Raw genomic sequence first — 20,526 nt, 5'->3', positions numbered from 1 at the left:
ATAAATAGTAGTGTAAGGAAACAAAAGATAATAACTTGATAAATATTAAGAAAAACTTTATGTACTCACCCCCACTAGAATGGCACAATAATTATAACCTCCCACAAAAATATACCAATAGTAAATCCCATCGTCATTAAATAAGAAACTAGTAGTTTATCCGAAAAAAAAAAAAAAAACAACAACAACAACAAAGATTTTCCTTTTATCTTCTATATAATGGGCCCTATATATATATATATATATATATATATATATATATATATATATATATATATATATATATATATATTAGAATATCAACAAGCTTGGATTCTATTCAGGTCCTTTATTCTTTATGAAGATACTTATTTTGTCACCCCATTTATATTGGTATTGAGTCTATAAGCACTGATGCAACATTATCTTTCATCTCTTTTCCAACGTGAGTGTAGCCATCCCCTTCCTTGTAAATGACGTCTATTACTCGTGCAAGATTAAGAACACGCATAAGTAGAGGCATGGGAACAACAGTGGGCCTTATACATTCCTCATTAATGTCCTTCCATGCATTAGCAACTTGCCTGTTGAATTCATCATGGACTACTTGCTCTGAGACACCATGTTGCTTCATGTAGCATTCGACTGCTGAGGCAGCATGCCCTCTCTCTTGCTCAAACTAGATACAAATTTTTTCAAAAGGGTAAGTAGAAAGTTGGAAACACATATGAAATAGACATCTCACACTAGCTTGCGAAACTTGATAAGATTTTTGTGATTGCATACCTTATGTGACTTCATGTCATCCATGAGTCTACCAATTACAGATGAAGCTGTAATGATCTTGGGGTTGCTGAAGATCCAATCAAATGCCTCTTTTGTAACGATGTCACCCATGCCAAGGAAAGAGATAGCTGTGAGCATAGGGTAACCAGAGGTTTTAAGTGCAACATGCATATACTCCTCCATTGTTGGGATGTAATTTTGGTGGAACCATTTGGCTTCATCAAAGTAGGCCCGAACCAAACGTTTCATCTAAGGTTTAAACAACATAAATAAAATAAATACGTAGCATGAAAATGCGGACAAAAAAACTTGAAAAGTTAAATTGCTTGGCTCTTACAGCATCTTTTGCATAGCTAACACGGTATGATTTTTCTTTCTTGGCCAACTCATTTTCAATTGCTTCGAATACATCAAAGAGTGCACGATAACATATTTGCATGTATTCTGGAAGTTGATCTATGCAGCTAATATCCCACCTGAATATATCATGTACCAATTACAAAAGTTAGATTGACGTTATACATCATAGTCTTAACATATATATTAATTAATTCAATCTATGAACCTCTCAATTGCTTCAGTGAAGGGTTCAAGCTCTTCAAGTGTGCCATAAACGTCATATATATCGTCTAGAATGGATGTCATGGAAATAACTTTGGTTAGTATTTTTCTTGCAAGTGAATATCGGGGCTCAAAGTAGACCGTGACTATCCAAAAGTAGCACTCGACAACTCTATCTCTTGCAAAAGGTAGCTTCGTTGCAAAATCTAAATCTTTCCACCACCTACAATTTGAATAAAACAAATTAACAATTAATATTAATTGATTGTAAGTAACCAAAAATATATAGAAAACTGCTAGGGTTGCTATAAATTTTACTACAAAAAATTAAATAATTGTTGTATCAAGAATATGATTACTACTGTACACCACTTCAACAACCTAATAAATGAAGTTTGAATTAAATTTATTTTTTATTATTTGTAACACATCATTTTGCAAGATTTATATAGTAAAATATGTAGTATTCCCTTCACCATGTCTAAGAATATTCATACTTTGTCTTTTTGGATCATGGTTTTAGAACTAATTACCTTGTGATATCACTAAGTTCCTCTTTGTGCAATGACTGCACTAGATTAAAATCTAATATTGAAAGCTTGAGCAAAACTTTGTTACGTGAAGCATCCTGTTCATAGATAGAAATGTATCGCCGAGCCTCTAGCCGTGGTATGCCCTTGTGCAAGGGCTGCTTTAAGGCACGAGTTATTTGTGCTGCCAACGGATTACCTATAAGGGATGCTATGGACTTAAGGTGAGAGGTAGTGAACTCAAGGGCCTCATCAAGAATGTCTTCTCCATGCACCCTCAGATGTGTAGCCTCATAGAAGGCTAGCATGCCTTCAACGTTGCTGGTCAAGCTTTCCTTGAATTGACCATCTTCATCTTTGAACTTGTTGAAAACATCTGTATAGCAAAAACCAAATTTATTTAATAAAAAATGTTGCGAACTCACTATTACATGAAAAAATCATTCATACTCGGGTCTTACCACATGAAACCTTAAATCCTTCTTGGCGTAGCAGTCGAAAACTGAGGGAAACTTCGTAGAGATCATCAACATTATTTTTGTCGTTAAAAGTAGCGTATATATGTTCTAGAGCTTCTTGGATTTCTCTCTCAAAGTGGTAAGCGATGCCTAGGCGCTGGAGTGCATCAATTAAGCTTGGCTGTTGTGAAAGATGACCCATAGAGTCAAAGAGCTCGTTTCTCACCTCATCTTTCAGCTCTTCAACTTCACTTACTTTACTTAAATGAATATCCTACACCACAAATTGCATGAACAAATATTTATATTGTAACAAAAAATGCTAATAATATTATAAATTTTACTACATAATCTTCATAAACTAGGGTAGCAAATAATCATGTCACCTTGTCCTCTGAAGTATTGTTGATGAAACAGTCACCCCAAATGCTTGGATGGAAATTTGCTGTTCGGCGAACAACCTCTGATTTGGCATTTTGGGATGGAGCCCCTGAGACTTGGGCAGACATATTTTTCTAAGTTCAAGGACTAGTCGAAGTTTTGAATGATAAGGTATGATGGGATTTGTTCTCTGTGAACTTCTTGAGAGAGATGTATAATGCCTTCAAGGCCCTGGTATTTATAAGCAATGGAGAGAAAGGTATAATGAACCATGCCACTAGAATAACTATTTGAGTATAACTTTTTGACTAGCAGCTAAATATGTTGAATCGTGCATATCTCTCAATTGAATATTGATAATGCACATTGCCCATATTCTATATGTCATAATGCACTCGATGGAAACGGTGGGGCAGGGTGGTAGCCGTATTGATATGACTAAAATTTTTGAAAAGTCTACTTATTCCAAAAATAATTTTAATGGGTAATTATTAATTAAAAGTCTATTAGTAATTTTATATGACTAAATAATTTTAATTAGTAATTTTTTCATTTTACTTTGAAAAGTCTATTGGTGAAAATTTCTCCAAGCCGTCATGGAAGAAAACTTTTTCCATGCGTAAATTATTATTATTATTTTGAAAATCATGTATAATACATATTTACATATCTGTTTATTAGAAAAAAAGAAGAAGAAAAAAGTGTTATTTAATTTAATAAAAGTCGGTGATATTATCAAGAGCTTTGAAAGCTCAAGCCTTATAGCTCAATTGGCTAACATTTTTTAGCGTTTTCAACGGAAATATGCCGAATTTTAATTCCTCCTCTCCCAACTATTGAATTATATAAAATAATTAAAATAAAAGTCGTAATATTTGTTATTTAGTTAGATTGCTTCCGATTCAATTGCTAATTGAAACGATTTTGTATTAGCTATGGTTTCAGGCACATTTTCCCCCATTTAGACATTAAATTAAGTAGTATTCAAAACTGTTTACTAATTTTGGAGTAAAATCTAATTAGAATAAAGTGGATAAATGTACTAAATTATAAACAAAAAATTGAAAGATTCAATGGTGTAGATAACTTTCAATTATCACTGCCTTGTAACTTAAATTAGGTTTAAATATGTGATTTGGAGGTGCTAAATATAATCTTGGAATGACGACATGACGTAGCTCTTGGATTGCAATGGAGTCGGTGCTAGGAAGTTTCTCCATATATGCATGCCTGCATGAGGGATGAAGCTTTCTATGATATAATAAACTCGTGCATGAGGCTTCGTGCTGGAAAGGGTGTTACTTATTCTTCAGGAGAAAACAAGATTGTCAAACTTTGTCTCCTTTTGCGGCAAAATATGAATCTATGGATAGACCATACTCCTTTCTTTTGGCTCCTTTTTCAATACTAAGTCTACCACTCTATTTTATTTTATTTTTTCAAAATAAGAAAAATGAGGCTGATCAAAATGACTTTAAATTTTTTAATTTTATAAAAAATGAAATAAATAGAACAGCCAGGGAAATAGTGGCCAATTGGATGGTTGAAAGAGTAGTATTCATAGATCATAGTAAATACTTGTAAGTGCACAATTGCACCTGGACCCAAAGAAAATTATGGGCTCAAACCCAATAAGCCTTAAACAATGAAATTTGTAGAACGTGGGTTTGAAATCTAGATTAAAGGTACTGAGAGCTTGATAACAGGCTTTGGTGTGCAAACACTTGTAAATAATGAATGATAATTGCTGATGGACCTCCTCGGATGTGAGTCGAGGATTACTGCTATATTATTTCTCTTTTTTTCTTAAAGATTACAATTCTTAATTTCTTTCTTAGTTACAGACTGCCCCTTTTTCTTTGGCCTTCACCCCCCTTAAATACTTCTTTTCCTGATACTTTATCCACGTGTTGCTCAAACCCCCTCCCCCTAGATATTTCTTCCCTTAGTGCCTTTGAATAGTGACCAGAAGTTTCAGCTCTACTGTTCAGGGGTCACTTCCCCATTAATGCAGATAGGGAGGTAGGTGCAGAGTCTTTAATGTGGAGGTGGCAGCCTTTGCTCACGATATTTTTCTAACATCGGTGTATCTAGAAGGTTTAGGGTTTCCCCCTCTTAACCAACAGTCTTTCCAGAGCTCTGCCTTGACCTTCGTAGTGAATCTACGAGTTTTCTTGAGTCTGTCCGAGGAGAAACTCACCCTCAGATGTGTCCTCGGATCTTCGGCGTATGAGCCGATTCGCAGTACTAACAAATTCTTAGCTCAAGAACAGATCGGACCTCCTTGCTAGAGCCCAAGGGCCCAAATGCCCCCTTGGGTTCTTTTACTCCACACAATAGCCCTTCAAAACTCTATTTTTCAGCATCTGAGGAGAAAAATAAGGTTTTGATCCAATAAGAACTTACCCCACACGTTTTGTAAATAAACTACGCGTGTGGAGATCGTTTCGCGTTCCAGAGGATGCCACTTGGCGGTTTTAATTTCAAAGACGCGTGCATTTATTACCGTAAGTTACACCTTGTCCCCCACGTTCAACGGTGAGATGAGCATCCAACGGCCCTTGTTACCCCCTGAAAATTTGGGCGGGAAGAATACAATTTCAAGACCGCTTCCCGCACGTCGTGACGCTTTGGGAACCTGCACCTTCATTTATTTCTTCAGAGGCTAATCCCATCAAAATATCAGTAATCACCTTTTTTCTACAGAAATCCGTGGAAACTCACACAACTTCAAACTTGTAAGTTTCTATTCTTTTTCTTTACTCCATTCTCCTCGGATCTTGTCCTCGGCTCCCATTTTAACCGTTCTCCCTCTTAAAACTTAGTCTTTCGTTCCTTCCTAATGGGTAGATTTAAGTGTTTAGTTGACACCGTCGCTGGGATGGAAGGTTTCAGAGCCAAATACCACATTCCCAACGACGTAGGTTTAAGATACTGTCCGGCGGAAGTCGTAGCTGGGTCTAGGAAAACGGAAGAGGTTATCATCCCCATGATTGCCTTCATAGAAGGTGGGATGACCCTCCCTATGAGAAGCGTGACCAGGGAATACCTCCACAACCACCGGTTGTGTCCTGACCAGTGTGCTCCAACGTCTTTAGAGTCTTAGGAAGCGTCGAAGCTCTAAATGAGCAGATAGGTCTGAACCTTACCTGGCATGACGTCGCCTTTATGTACGAATGCCACAAACTCACTAGGGTAGGCTATTATATCAAATCCCGCTCTAGCGTAGTTAGGTTGATCTCCTGTCTGCCCAAATCCAATAAAGGCATGAAGGACGACTACCTCATCGCCTCAGGCAACTGGCACGACGGCCTCCACTGCCCAGTTGAGTGGGGAGATCCAGGTGCGACTCCTTAGGAGCTAACTTCCCACTCCACAACTCCACCTAACATCTTAAAATGTGCATTTGCATTTACTTAAACGTCTAACTTTAGTTTAGTACATATCCTACAAATCTGACCATGTTTGTTTGTTTTGGTGTCTTTCTTTGCAAATAAACAACGCGTGCGCCCTCGCTTGAGCCGAGTATTACGCTCAGAGGTGTTCGTCAGTGAAGACTTACAACTTAGGGCGGCTCACTTGATATTAGGGTACGACCCTATCTCCTCGGACTTCCAGGAGATTGAGAACGCCATCGTTGCGGGTGACTGGAGGCGAAGAAGGATTCACGTAGCCAGACCACACTTCTTAGCCGACCATAACATTCCTGACGCCCCTACACTGTATTGTACTCACAGCCCATTGCTGCAATCCCCCTCGCCACGCACTCTCAGGCAACAGTTGTCCCAGAGGAACAAGTGTCTTCGTCGAACACGTTGGATGAGGAGGTAGATAAGTTTCGACTTGAGGACGTCCAAAGGCCTCGTGGAAACCCATTTGTCGTCCTCTCCGACGAAGAAGAGGAAGCTGCCGAGACCTCTGGGATAGCCGGTCTAGTGATGGCACGTCCAGACGACAGCTCTGTTGAAGAGGACATGGACGTGCTTAAGGACCTCCTGACCGCGAGAGGGGAGAAAGTTGCCAAAAAGGGTGCGAGGGGATCCCAAGCTCCCCCTGCCTTGCCACCACCCCCTCCTCCAGCCGACCTTAAGCCTCCTGCCAACGATCCGAAGAAGAAAAGGAAGGTGGAGGCCTAGGAGGCTGGTGGTGAGAAGCAAAAGAAGCTGAAACAGCAGTTACCGCCAGCTCAGTAGCAGAAGCTGGACAAGGGCAAAGGGCGCGCCCGTTCAGTTGAAAGCGGGGAGATCAGAGACAGGGCCGAGGTGCGCCAAGCACCAACTATGTGGTCCCCCGAACTGAGACTAGATGGAGCGCCAATTCCCCTCCAGTCCAACATCAGGTTGTTCCAACAAGGCCATGCCCTCCACCTGGCTAAGGCGTTGGAGCGTCCTCTTCTGCTGCCCAAGGACATGGAAGCCTTAGAGAAGATGAGCCAGCCTCAACTGTTCCTTTCATTGAAAAGGGATTTAGCTCTGGTAAGTTCCACCTCACACTTATACTCTAGGTTCATTTGTAAACATTTTACCACATTTAACCCCTTGACATTTTTTGCAGGCCATCCAAGAAGTTTTCGCTGCCGAGAAGTTCGTGGAGGATTCTCGGAGGCGAGTTGGAATGGAGCAAAAGCTACGGCAAGAGATAGAAAGGACCCTAGGCCAGGCCCTAGCAGAAAATGGGAAGATCACATCGCAGTTGGCCGATCTAAAAAGAGAGAAAGATGGTGTCGAGGCCAGCTTGAGGACGATGGAGAACCAAGTGGAGGGGCAACGTAAGCTTCTTCGCCAAAAGGACGACGAGCTCTCCCAAACCCAACGGGCACACTCTGACTTGGAGAAGGAGCTTACGCGGATGAAGGAGGAGGCTCGCACCTACAAGCGCTCACTGGAGGCTGCTAGGCAAAACAGCTATCAGGAGGGAGTAAATGCAACGCAAGAAACGTTGACAAAAGTCTTTGCGGCCTTGTGCCGAGAGTACTGTCAACAGGTCTGGGGAGAGGCCTTGAACGCAGCAGGGGTTCCTCAAGCTTCCGAGCTGAGGAAGCCTGAGAACGTTTGGCTTCCCCTAGACATACAAGAAATAAAAGAACCTCATGTTGTTGCCTCTCCTGCCCTTTCTCCCGTGGTGCTAGAACTCGTTCCTAATCCTACAGAACCTGAAGGTTCCCATAAAGAGAAGGACGGGTGTGAAGCTTCCGAGCAGGAGCAAAGCCAGAATGTGAAGCTTCCGAGCAGGAGCAAAGCCAGAATGTGAAGCCCATCCTTCCTCTAACAGATAAAGGGAAACAAGTCTTGTCTACCTTTGAGTTGGAGCTGAAGAGCACAGAGGCTGGCAGCAGGTCCCTTTAAGACCCCCCTCCCAAAGCTTAGGGCCTAGCATAGGATTTTTTTTTGTACTTTGCAGTTTTCTTCACGCAATGATGTATTATGCTTATAATTAATGAAGAACTGTTTATTCAATCTTTATTCAAGTTGTATTTATTTTACTTTATTCTTTTTGTGCTTTGTCACGAAAGTTCTCACTAACACAAAGTTAAAGGAAGAACATAGTAAATAAGTTTAACTCCAACAGTCAAACAATTATAACTTATAAACAGCCATATGCACACTTGCTTTGCAGAGTGAATCATTCAAGAATTTAGCAAAAACTAACTTAGCTTGGATGGTATGCAGTGCCTTACTTAGAAAGCCCACATGATAGTTAAACTTTATAATCCGAAATATCAATTTTAGTAGAGTGTAGGGTTCGAAGATCATACCTTACAGGATCCTTATTTCAATATTTACAACTGCTTACTTTAAGATCCAATTTAACAGATGGTAAGGCATTTGACTTCCACAAGGTATGTGATAAAAATAAGAACAATGTCTAAATAATAACATATCAAGGTTCTGTTTTACAAATGATAAGATATCAATTTCCACAAGATTTGTGGTCCGAGGACCATCCTTAACCAGGTTTCTGTTTGACACTTAAGGATAGTAACTTCAAATGTTAATTTTCCCAAAGTAGGAGGTCCGAGGACCCGGCATAACTAAGGTTCTGTTTAACAAATGACAAGATATCAATTTCCACAAGGTTTGTGGTCCGAGGACCATACTTAACCAAGTTTTCGTTTGACACTTAAGAATAGTAACTTCAAATGTTAATTTTCCCTAAATAGGAGGTCTGAGGACCTGGCATAACTAATGTTCTGTTTAACAAATGACAAGATATCAATTTCCACAAGGTTTGTGGTCCGAGGACCATACTTAACCAAGTTTCTGTTTGACACTTAAGAATAGTAACTTCAAATGTTAATTTTTCCAAAGTAGGAGGTTCGAGGACCCGACATAACTAAGGTTCTGTTTAACAAATGACAAGATATCAATTTCCACAAGGTTTGTGGTCCGAGGACCATACTTAACCAAGTTTCTATTTGATACTTAAGAATAGTAAATGTAAGCCCCAGAGGTATTTATAACTTTGAAATGTTAACTAACAAAAGCACATTTTATTAATAATAATACCTTCGAAGGTTATTTACATTCCATGGGCGTGATACAATTCTTTCATTTAGGTCAGCTAGCCGATACGACCCTATGCCTGCTACTAAAACAATGCGATAGGGGCCTTCCCAGTTTGGTCCAAGCTTACCCCAAGCTAGGTTCTTAGAAGCACCCACAACTTTTCTTAGTACAAGATCCCTAGGTGCGAGTGGCCTTAGCTTCACATGGGCATCATATCCCCGTTTAAGCTTCTATTGATAGGAAGCCATTTGGACCATAGCTGCCTCGCGCCGTTCCTCAACTAAATCCAGGCCTTTCTCTAGGAGGCCATCGTTATTCTCCGGGCTAAAAGAACTCGTCTTTAGGGTGGGAAAGCCAGATTCCAGAGGTATCACCACCTCGGCTCCATAAGTCATAGAGAATGGAGTTTCTCCCGTGGACCTACGTGGTGTAGTCCGATACGTCCACAGAACATGTGGGAGTTCTTCTACCCATCTGCCTTTTGCATCGTCCAACCTTTTCTTGAGCCCACTGACTATGACCTTGTTAACGGCCTCGGCTTGCCCATTTCCCTGAGGATAAGCTGGGGTGGAGTATCTATTTATGATGCCCATGTCACCACAATATTTCCTAAAAGCCTTGCTGTCGAATTGAACGCCATTGTCCGAGATAAGTGTGTGTGGTATACCGAATCTAGTGACGATGTTTTTCCAGAAAAACTTCTTGGAATCAACGTCTCTGATATTTGCTAAGGGCTCGACCTCAAACCATTTAGTGAAGTAATCTGTCCCCACGAGAAGCCATCTCTTGTTTCCTGCAGCCCTCGGAAATGGCCCTACTATGTCCAATCCCCATTGTGCGAAAGGCCAAGGACTGGAGAGAGGGTTAAGAACTCCTCCAGGTTGATGAATATTAGGGGCGAACCTCTGGCATTGATCACATTTTTGGGCATAATCCTGAGCCTCCCTCTGCATATTGGGCCACCAATAACCCTGAGTCAGAGCTTTGTGGGCTAAGGATCTTCCCCCGGTGTGGCTCCTACAAATCCCTTCATGCAGTTCTTCCAGAAGTGCTTCCGTCGATTCGAGGTGCACACATAACAAGTATGGTCCTGAAAAGGATCGTTTATACAGTTTCTGGTCCTCGAACAACCAGAAATGTGGCGCCTTTCGACGTATCTTATCTACTTCATACTTGTCTTTAGGAAGGATGTCGTTCTTAAGAAAAGATATAACCGGGTCAATCCAACTAGGTCCAGGCCTTATTAGATGGATGCGAACCGCATTGACAGCGGTAAGAGTTGGCTTTAGCAAATCCTCTACGAAGATAATCCTGGGCAAATCCTGAGCCGAAGACGTTGCCAATGTGGCCAAAGAGTCTGCATGGGTGTTTCCACTCCTAGAAATGTGAGCTAAGACGAAGGAGTCAAATTCAGCTTGCTGACGCTTGACCTGGGCCAAATATTCCTGTATGCTTGGGTCCCTAGCCTCCATGGTCCCCGTGACCTGGCCGACCACTAACTGAGAGTCCGAGAACGCATGGACTTCCTTTCCACCCATCCTATGTACCATGTTCATGCCCACCAAGACTGCTTCATACTTGGCTTCATTATTAGTAGCCAAGAACGACAGCCTCAGAGATTTTTCGAAGACAATTCCCTCAGGGGATATCAGGACAAGTCCGACACCAGACCCTCTCTGATTAGCTGCCCTATCCACATACATTTTCCAAGTCGGAGGTGCTGCGGTTGTGATCACACCAACTGATTTTCCATCCATGTGTGCTTCTTTCAGAGTTTCTTCTAGCAATGGTTTGGTAAACTCTGCCACCAAGTCAGCAAGGACCTGGCCCTTCACCGAGGTGCGAGGCCTGTATTTAACGTCAAAGGCTCCCAAAATGGTTCCCCACTTTGCCACCCTGCCAGAGTAATCAGCGCTGCGTAACACCGCTTTGAGAGGCAATTAGGTCAGAACCACTACAGTGTGGGACTGAAAATAATGAGAAAGCTTCCGCGTGGTATGAACTATGGCCAGAAGTGCTTTCTCCAAGAGTAAATAGCGCACCTCGGCCTCATTCAAAGACTTACTAACGTAGTAGACTGGTCTTTGCACCTCGCTTTTATCCCTTATGAGGACCAGGCTGACCGCATGGATGGCCACTGCCAGATAAGCAAACAAAACCTCGTCCGCCTCAGGGCGAGACAAAATGGGTGGCCGAGAAAGATATTGCTTAAGCTGTTGGAAGGCTAACACGCAGTCCTCGGTCCATTGAAACCCCTTCCATTTATTCAACAACTGGAAGAAAGGACGGCACCGGTCAGCTGACCGAGAGATAAATCTGCTCAGTGCGGCAATCATTCCGATCAATTTCTGGATTTCTTTTGGGTTCCGAGGCTTCTGCAAATTCTGAATAGCCTTGACCTGCACTGGGTTTACCTCTATGCCTCTATGAGTAATCATATACCCCAAGAATTTTCTAGATCCCACGCCAAAAGAGCACTTTGAGGCGTTAAGGCGCAACTTGTACTTTCTTAGCACCTGAAAGGTGTCGGCCAAATCTTTAAGGTGTGAAGGTACTGTTTTACTCTTCACCACCATATCATCCACATATACCTCAATGGTCTTCCCTAGTTGCTGTTCGAACATTCTGGTCATCATTCTTTGGTAAGTAGCCCCAGCATTCTTCAACCCAAACGGCATGACCTTATAATGGTAGTTCCCTGTTGGAGTAATAAAAGCAGTCTTCTCTTGATCCTCCAATGCCAATGGAATCTAATGGTAACCCTGGAAGGCATCCAAAAAACTCATACGAGGATGTCCGATAGTGGCATCCACAAGCTGATCAATACGCGACATTGGGAACGAATCCTTGGGACAGGCTTTGTTCAAATCCGTGAAGTCCACACATACTCTCCACGTCCCATTCTTCTTTTTGACCACAACCGTATGTGCCAACCATTCGGGGAAGAAAACTTCTTTAATAGCCCCAGCCCTCTTGAGCTTGAGCACCTCCTTTTTGACAGCCTCAGAGTGTTCCTTGGAAGAACGCCACGGTGGCTGCCTTCTCGGAACAACGGCGGGGTTGACATTCAAATGATGACAGATGAAGTTTGGGTCCACGCCCGGAGCCTCATAGGGGTCCCACGTGAAAACATCAATGTTGTTTTTCAAAAACTCTAATAGCTCCATCTTCTCTTGTGTGGCAAGCGTATGCCAACTTGGAAGAACCTCTCAGGGTCATCGGTTATCAGAAACTTCTCTAAATCCTCACAAAGAGCCTCCTCTCCTATCACCGCATCGGGCGCATCCGGAGCTGTTAATTGCTATGAGTCTTTGATGGGCAAAGCCGATGACCCAGCTTCTGTCTGATGAAGCACTGCGGCTGATATGCATTGCCTGGCCACCGATTGGCTGCCGAGGATCTCTTCAACATATTCCCCAGAGAGGAACTTGACCTTAACATGCAAGGTAGAGGAGACGGCTCCTAGAGCGTGCAGCCATGGCCTGGCGAGGATGGCTGTATATGGGGAGTACGCGTCAACCACAATGAAATCCACCTCAACCGTTTCTGAGCCGGATTGAACGGGCAAACGAATCTGTCCCTTCGGCACAACGGCCTTTCCTTCAAAACTTATGAGTGGCGAGTCGTAAGGAGTAAGATCTTCCAGCTTCAATCTTAGCCCCTTAAATAAATCAGGGTACATGATATCTGCACTACTGCCCTAATCAATCATCACCCTCTTCACGTCATAATTCCCTATCCTGAGAGTGACCACAAGAGCATCGTCATAGGGTTGAATGGTACCAACCTTATCCTCCTCTAAAAATCCCAAGACGGGTAAATTCACCTTCAACCTCTTCAGCCTGTAGCCTGCATCTTCGGCCTGAGAATGGGAAACCGCCATCACCCTGGTGGGACCTAAGCCGGTCCTGCCAGGTGCAGCAAAGATAACGTTAATTGTTCCTAATGCCGGCCGAGATGGATTATTCTTCTGATTGTTTGAGTCGAATTGACTGCCCTGCCCATTAGGTTGACACAGGTGCTGCTTCAATTTTCCTTCACTGACGAGCTGCTCCAAGTGGTTCCAAAGGGTCCGACAGTTCTCGGTGGTGTGGCCCACGTCCTGAGGGTACTGACAAAAGAGGTTCTGATTCCTCTTCGCAGGGTCTCTTGCCATCTTACTAGGCCACCTGAAGAAGGGCTCCTTACGAACTTTGTCCAGTAATTGGTGTACTAGTTCTCGGAACACAGTGTTCACGGTCTGAGGTGCTGCAGAGCCGGACTGCCCGATATAATCTCTCCTCGGCTTGTTGTTGTGGTATCTGTCCGACCTAAAATCACTTCTCTCCTGCGGGATAACCTTCTCCTTACCCTTTCCTTGCTGTTGGTCTTCCTCTACTCTTTTGTATTCATCAATACGATCCATGAGGCGACGTACTCTGCGAACGGGCTTTTTGGTCAAGGACTTCCTCAAGTCGTGATCAGTAGGAAGGCTTACCTTAAAGGTATTAAGCGCTACCTCATCAAAATCACCATCTATCTCGTTAAATATCTCCCAGTACCGGTCGGAGTATGCTTTCAACGTCTCCCCTTCCTTCATGGTCATGGATAACAGCGAGTCCAATGGCCGAGGCACTCTGCTACATGTAATAAACCGCGAAGCAAATGCTCTAGTAAGCTCCCCAAACGAACCTACAGACCCCGATTTAAGGCCGTTGAACCATCTCATAGCAACAGGTCCCAAGCTAGAGAGTAAAACTTTACACATCAGGGTCTCGTTATGAGAGTGCACCGCCATCCTCTGGTTAAAGTGACTCACGTGCTCCACTGGATCAGTCCGGCCATTGTAGATGGTAAAGATGGGCTGGGTAAACCTCCTGGGGAGCCTCCCTTTCTCAATCCCCCGTGAAAATTGAGATTTGGAGAGTTGGTGCAATGCCCGACTCATAGCATCGTTCCCCAAGCCCCTGGAAGGAAGTTTTGTTGTGTCTGCGAGCTGGTGGGTCGTCCTCCTCACAAGAGGACATTGCGCTGGGGGTGAGCATGACCTCGAGCTGTAACTACCTCCCCAGACCTCTACTAAAAAAGGATTAGATGAGGACGGTGAAGGCTTACGTCTGGCGCGGCGCAGTTTTCTTTTCAAACGATTAATCTCCTTCTGCATGGCTTTAGCACCATCCTCGTGGGTGACGCTGCCCCCGCCATGAGTATGGCTAGCCCTAGGGTATTCTGTATGGATACTTCCCTCACGATCCCTTCGACGTTCAAGACACTATAAAAGATCCTCTGGTTGTGATTCTTGAGACTTTGCATGGTGTGAGCCTAGGCCTGCCATAGTATCCCAGCTCCTTTTCAGACTAGATCCCCACAGACGGCGCCAATTGTAAGTGCACAATTGCACCTGGATCTAAAGAAAATTATGGGCTCAGGCCCAATGAGCCTTAAACAATGAAATTTGTAGAGCGTGGACTTGAAATCTAAATTAAAGGTACTGAGAGCTTGATAACTGGCTTTGGTGTGCAAACACTTGTAAATAATGAACGATAATTGCCGATGGACCTCCTCGGACGTGAGCAGAGGACTACTGCTATATTATTTCTCTTTCTTTCTTAAAGATTACAATTCTTAATTTCTTTCTTAGTTACAGACTGCCCCTTTTTTTTTTTGCCTTCACTCTCCTTAAATACTTCTTTTCCTGATGTTTTATCCACATGTTGCTCAAACCCTCTCCCCCCTAGATATTTCTTCCCTTAGTGCCTTTGAATAGTGACCAGAATTTTCAGTTCTACTGTTCAGGGGTCACTTCCCCATTAATGTGGCCAGGGAGGTAGGTGCAGAGTCTTTAATGTGGAGGTGGCAGTCTTTGCTCACGATATTTTTTTAACATCGGTGTATCTAGAAGGTACAGGGTTTCCCCCTCTTAACCAACAGTCTTTCTAGAGCTTTGCCTTGACCTTCCTAGTGAATCTACGAGTTTTCTTGGGTATGTCCGAGGAGAAACTCACCCTCGGATGTGTTCTCGGACCCTCGACGTATGAGCCGATTCGCAGTACTAACAAATTCTTAGCTCAAGAACAGATCGGCCCTCCTTGCTAGAGCCCAAAGGCCCAAATGCCCGCTTGGGTTCTTTTACTCCACACAATACTTACATTAAAAAAAAAAAAAACATATTTCGTCATTACATTTATACAATTATACTGCTGACGCTTAGACTGGTCTCTAGTCTTTACGAACAGGTTCTGGTCTTGGCATAGATTCAACTATTCAAGGAGGAGACAACAGTGGCTGCAAAAATTCTATCAACCGTAATTAAGGGACCTACAGTAGTCTTCAACGTTGTCAACTATTTGAAAAATCAGGCGAATAATACTACAGATTTTCCAATCTTTGAAAAATCAAGCCCACCATTTTAACCTTTTTTTTTATAATAGGTTTTTTATTGAGTAATTTTTTTATTTGTTGTTCTTCGGTTTTATATTGTTTTTGTTTGAGTTATGTTTATTGTTGTTTGGGCTAATATTTATTTATATTATTTAATTTTTTTTTTAAAAGAGATTAAGAATTATGTTTGGAGGCAGAATTAATTTTGAAATAGTGTTATGTTCACAACATTTATTCAATTAATTTTATGTAAAAAATTGTTATTGATGGATAAAAAATAATATTAATATTTAATTCAAATTAAAATCAATAACGATTTATCACAATAATATATCTTATATTGTGAAAAAAGAAAAAAAAGACTCCCAGATTATCAAAAAATTTATTAAAAATAAAAATAAAAATGACCCCAATGAGAAAAGCTTGGCCGTATATCCCAAATCCCAAGTTCTCATCTTTTGACTTTTTCTTTCGTCCTTTAAGCGTGTCGGCCATATATCACATTTTCTCTTTTTTGAGTGAGGCCATATATATATATATATATATATATATATATATATATATATATATATATATATATTATTTATTTTTTAAGGACCTTGAGTGAGAAGATATCCCATATTTATTTAAGGACCAATAAGAGGCATCATAAGCATATATGCATACCTGCTCTTAAATTGGTTTTCTATTTCTTCCCAACTAGAAAAGGCAGCAACTTCAACCTGACCATAAATGTACGATAATTATTCCCCACATAAAAGAGACGTACATATCTAAGTTAAAATCTTGCAAAAGAGCATGACATCTTACGTTTACAAAATTCACTTAATGGAGTTTCCTAGATCGTATGCCTGGGGCTTAGTAACTGTAACAAAGCTCCATATCTACAGTTAAAACAGAATTTAAAAGAAAAGTGTTAAAACATAATTTACAAACACCTTTCAACTCAAAGATCAACAAAATGAGGAAGGACGCACTAGCAATATATATATTCTTTTCGAAAAGGTTCTAAATTTCATAGTACTGGCGTCTACAAATAAACAAGGTTAAACATAATTTACAAACACCGCTCAACTCAACGAAGAAGCGTTAAACCAAGTGAAACAAAGTAACGACTTCGAGTGTATAATTTGATTAAGTTAATAATTTGTTTCCAAAAAATTAGTTAAATAAAATATACTGTATTAAATAGGCATAAAACTGTTGCAATCATATCTATGAATTAAACAGGTGTAACACTTCCCATAAAAAAAAATTACCCAAAAATAAAAATGTAACAATTAATATGAACTACAAATAAATAGGCATATATAGGAGAAAGAGGATAAAATAAGAAAATATACTCAAACGTCAACAAATAAATAGGTATGTAATTATAGTATTATGTCTTTATATATATATATATATATATATATATATATATATAATTACACAGTGATAACTGATAATGGGTAGAGAGGATTTTTTTTTTTTTTTTTTGGAACCAAAAGCAAGGAAAGGGAGGGAGGATTGAACATTAGAGGTCTTTGTTAGAAAAATACTATGAAGTACCAGTTTAGCTACAAGGAATATTGTATTTTTTTTTTAATGCACTTTTGTCTTATAACTGATTCATACAGTGCTCACCTCTACTTGGATATTCATGAGATTAATTAATGAGATGCTCTTATTTAAAAAATTAATGAGATGCATGTTAATAACAATAATAGTTAATAGACTTAATAATAATATATATTTATAAAAATTTGTAATTAAAAAAATTTGAATAAAATGGCAGAGCTAGGGGGGAGAAATTGCTCCCCTTGACTCCACCCAAAATTCCTCTCCCCCTTTTGTCTTTTGAAAATTAGTTTTGTAAAACTTTTTTCAATGGAAATTAAGATTTAAAACTTATTTACTGAAAATTATTTTCTAATTCTCTTAATATTATGGCCCTTAATTTTTTTTTCTATATTAGTAGCTTAGATTTATAAAATGGTGAATTATTATAACATCCCATTACCAATGAGCCAAATTTTATTTTTTGATTTTGTTGTTTTAAATTTGTTATTTTTCTACAATACTATATACTTTTTGAAATATTTTTTTGGTAATAACCCACCATTTGAATAGTTCGAAATGAAAGTTAATGTAAAAAGAATAATTTTTCAAAAAAGAAAAAAAGGAAACATTGAAATTGATACTCATGTTTATTTAAAAAATAGAAATAATACAATCTCTTTTTTTTTTAAAAGGCATATATAGAACATTTTAAAATTTTGAAGTGTATTACATACTTTTTAGATACTTCTAAGCTAATTTCTTTTTCTTTTTCTTTTTCTTTTTAAGCAGTAATCAAATGACTTATTCGAATATCTTAATTATATTTAGTTTTATCTTTTTAACTTTATATACTTACTACTGTTGATTATTTTTCTTTATGTCTTTTACTTGTTTGAAATATATTATACATACTTATAGTCACCTTGAAATTTGAACTACCTTAAGGATAACAATCATTATAATAAGTCTCCACTTCAATAACACTAGGCAAAAATAAAATGATAATTGACTAGACACACAAAAAATATAATTTACAAATATACTATATTTCATATGTTAATTAACATTTTTTTTACTTATGTTTTACTTCGATGAATACTTCTTGAATTTATTTGCCTTCAACCTCTTTATTCTAATCTTTTCCTCTTTTAATTAAAATCTCGGCTCTGCCACTAGTTGTAGAAGTATAAACCTTAACACAAACCATGTGGCTACTTAAGAATTAAGATGAATTTAGGGTTTTTGGAGATTGAGTTTCCTTTAGGTGCAAGTTTTGTAAATTCTAGTTTGGTTGTTCTGGCTAAAAATTGGTACTTACAAGAATTCTCCTGTTTCTCATATATTTAGATGCTAGCTAGAAGGGTTAGGCAAAGACCGAATAGCACGGATCGAGCCTTGTGATTTTAAGTTAAGGTCAGTTGCCCTGGTGACTTTGCATGGAAAGTTTAACCGTAAAATCGAACACAACATAGACATAGACTACTGACTCTCCTAATTTTCTTGCTCGTTGTCTCATTGCAATGACTTCTTAAGGTGAGCTCGAGTTCAAAGTCCACTACAGGGACAGAGTCTCCTTTTCTCCCTCACATCATACTATTAGGACCAAATTAACAAATTTAGATGGATGAGTTTATGTCATCACATCAATTGCAGGTGGCAATTACGTACCTGTTAACGAGGTTAGCTATGAAAATTTATACCTTTAATTTGAAAGATAAAAGCTAGTTTTGAAGATTATATAATCCTTTCAAGGTTTTTGATCAAACAGTCAAGACATTATATTAACTGACTTTTAATTAATCTGTGCCCGGTGATTTTTAGTTTAACAAATATAGATAATTAAATTTAAATTTAAGTAAATGTATTTTTAGTCTAACAAATATAGATAGTTAATTAATAAAAATGATTTTTTATAAGGTAATAATATTAAGTCCTCAACCATATTGTTAATAAATGAGAATAGTATATATGCAAATGAAAAGTATCAATATCCGATTAATAAATTGTTAAAATTAATATGGACTTCGAATAAGAAATCTGTTTTAAGAACCTCACTTAAATAAATTGTATTAATTATAATCAAATTAATGAATTAAAAAATTGTAACATGTAATATGAATTAAAAATTAGATAGGTACATATCTACTGTAATCAAGTTTAGAAATGATTCAATTGTAGCCTTAGGAATTTACTTTATTAATTACGAGCTTATAATCCTTTCAACAACAAAAACTAGTAATCCACTTCTTGTATAATTTAGTAGAATATACAAAAGACTATTAAATTTTAATAAGAAAAAAGAGTGTAGTTTGTTAAACCATTTATGTACTTAGTTTTAAAAATAATTTCTATCGCGATACAATGAATTTTGTTCATGTTTATTATATTTTAAAATTAAGTTATTTATTAGAATATTCATGAGATTAATTAATTAAATAATAATAATAATCTTTTTCCAACTTACTCTTTACTTCATTTTGAAAAGTCAGTCAGTGCCCTTTTTCATTAGTTTTATTTAATATTAAATTAAATAAGATAGTTTTTAAAACTTTTAATTTTTTATTTTGAAAGAAAATACATTAATTAAATGAAACTCCCTTAAGATTTGGGATTTGTATAACTTGATAAACAATATGAAACCAAAGGATTAGGGTTTCTTTTAATTCTTTTTTGGGATTATAAGTCATGACAAGTGGGATTGGGGAATTCAAAGCTAAATTTTTCATGAGAAGAATTAGATAGTGTCATTAAACCATATAACACTTCATGAAAAAGGTATTAATACATTATATATATATATATATATAGAGAGAGAGAGAGAGAGAGAGAGAGAGAGAGAGAGAGATAACAAGCATATATCAAGCTTGAGGAACCATTTCAATATGAAGATAACATAAAACTAAAACTAAAACTAAAACTAAAGGAGAACATAAACCCTAGAAAAACTCTAAGAAATAACATAGATATTTTAGACAATCAAGAAAAGGTAATTGGACCGAACCTGAGCCGAGGTTTAGCATTTGATAGTAGTAGTCTCACGTAAAAACATTAGTGCATATAAACGCTAGGACAAACACCTTTGTCTTTGTAGTGTTTGGCTATCCTATTGGTTTTTTACATATGATCTTAGATATGGTTACAACTAACAAGTAGTTAAATGGTTTTCATTATGGTAAAGAAGAAAAAGCTAGCCACACAACACTATTGAAGGGAAATGGGGACCTCGAATTTTCTCTATCAATTGCTCCAAATTTATATAAACCAGAGGTGTAAAGAAAATTCCCATGGTCATACCAAATAAGATGCTAAGTATGACATTGACGCTCTTCTTATCGTTTTTTTTCTTTCTTCTTTTAAAAGGTGTCTCGGGTTCTTTATTCCATGCATAGAGGAACCTATCTTTTGAAGAATGCAGCAGTGAAT

At 38.9% G+C, this 20,526-nt stretch overlaps 1 protein-coding gene across 1 annotated transcript; it reads right to left on the bottom strand.

The window, feature by feature from the left end:
* Positions 1-296: 296 nt before the first annotated feature.
* Positions 297-20,328, bottom strand: LOC142638720 (sesquiterpene synthase 2-like). Its single transcript, XM_075812789.1, has 10 exons — positions 20,105-20,328; positions 16,372-16,445; positions 16,228-16,283; positions 2,701-2,926; positions 2,318-2,588; positions 1,860-2,232; positions 1,331-1,549; positions 1,103-1,241; positions 766-1,014; positions 297-658 (listed from the first exon to the last, which is right to left on the bottom strand). Exons 4-10 carry the CDS (start codon positions 2,821-2,823, stop codon positions 365-367), a joined length of 1,668 nt encoding a protein of 555 aa, XP_075668904.1. The 5' UTR covers positions 2,824-2,926; positions 16,228-16,283; positions 16,372-16,445; positions 20,105-20,328; the 3' UTR covers positions 297-364.
* Positions 20,329-20,526: the final 198 nt, after the last annotated feature.

The sequence above is a fragment of the Castanea sativa genome, chromosome 6, assembly GCF_040712315.1.
Source record: "Castanea sativa cultivar Marrone di Chiusa Pesio chromosome 6, ASM4071231v1".
Lineage (NCBI taxonomy): Eukaryota > Viridiplantae > Streptophyta > Magnoliopsida > Fagales > Fagaceae > Castanea > Castanea sativa.
Note: the sequence above shows the minus strand (reverse complement) of the source record. Positions and strands in the feature narration are given on the sequence as shown.

Bases quoted from the DNA above. Each gene is read 5' to 3' on its own strand.
- LOC142638720 (XM_075812789.1), bottom strand. From the start codon at position 2,823: ATGTCTGCCCAAGTCTCAGGGGCTCCATCCCAAAATGCCAAATCAGAG. The intron at 2,589-2,700 runs GTGACATGATTA...TTTGTGGTGTAG, and splicing joins ACAATACTTCAGAGGACAAG to GATATTCATTTAAGTAAAGT. The intron at 659-765 runs GTATGCAATCAC...ATTTGTATCTAG, and splicing joins ATGACATGAAGTCACATAAG to TTTGAGCAAGAGAGAGGGCA.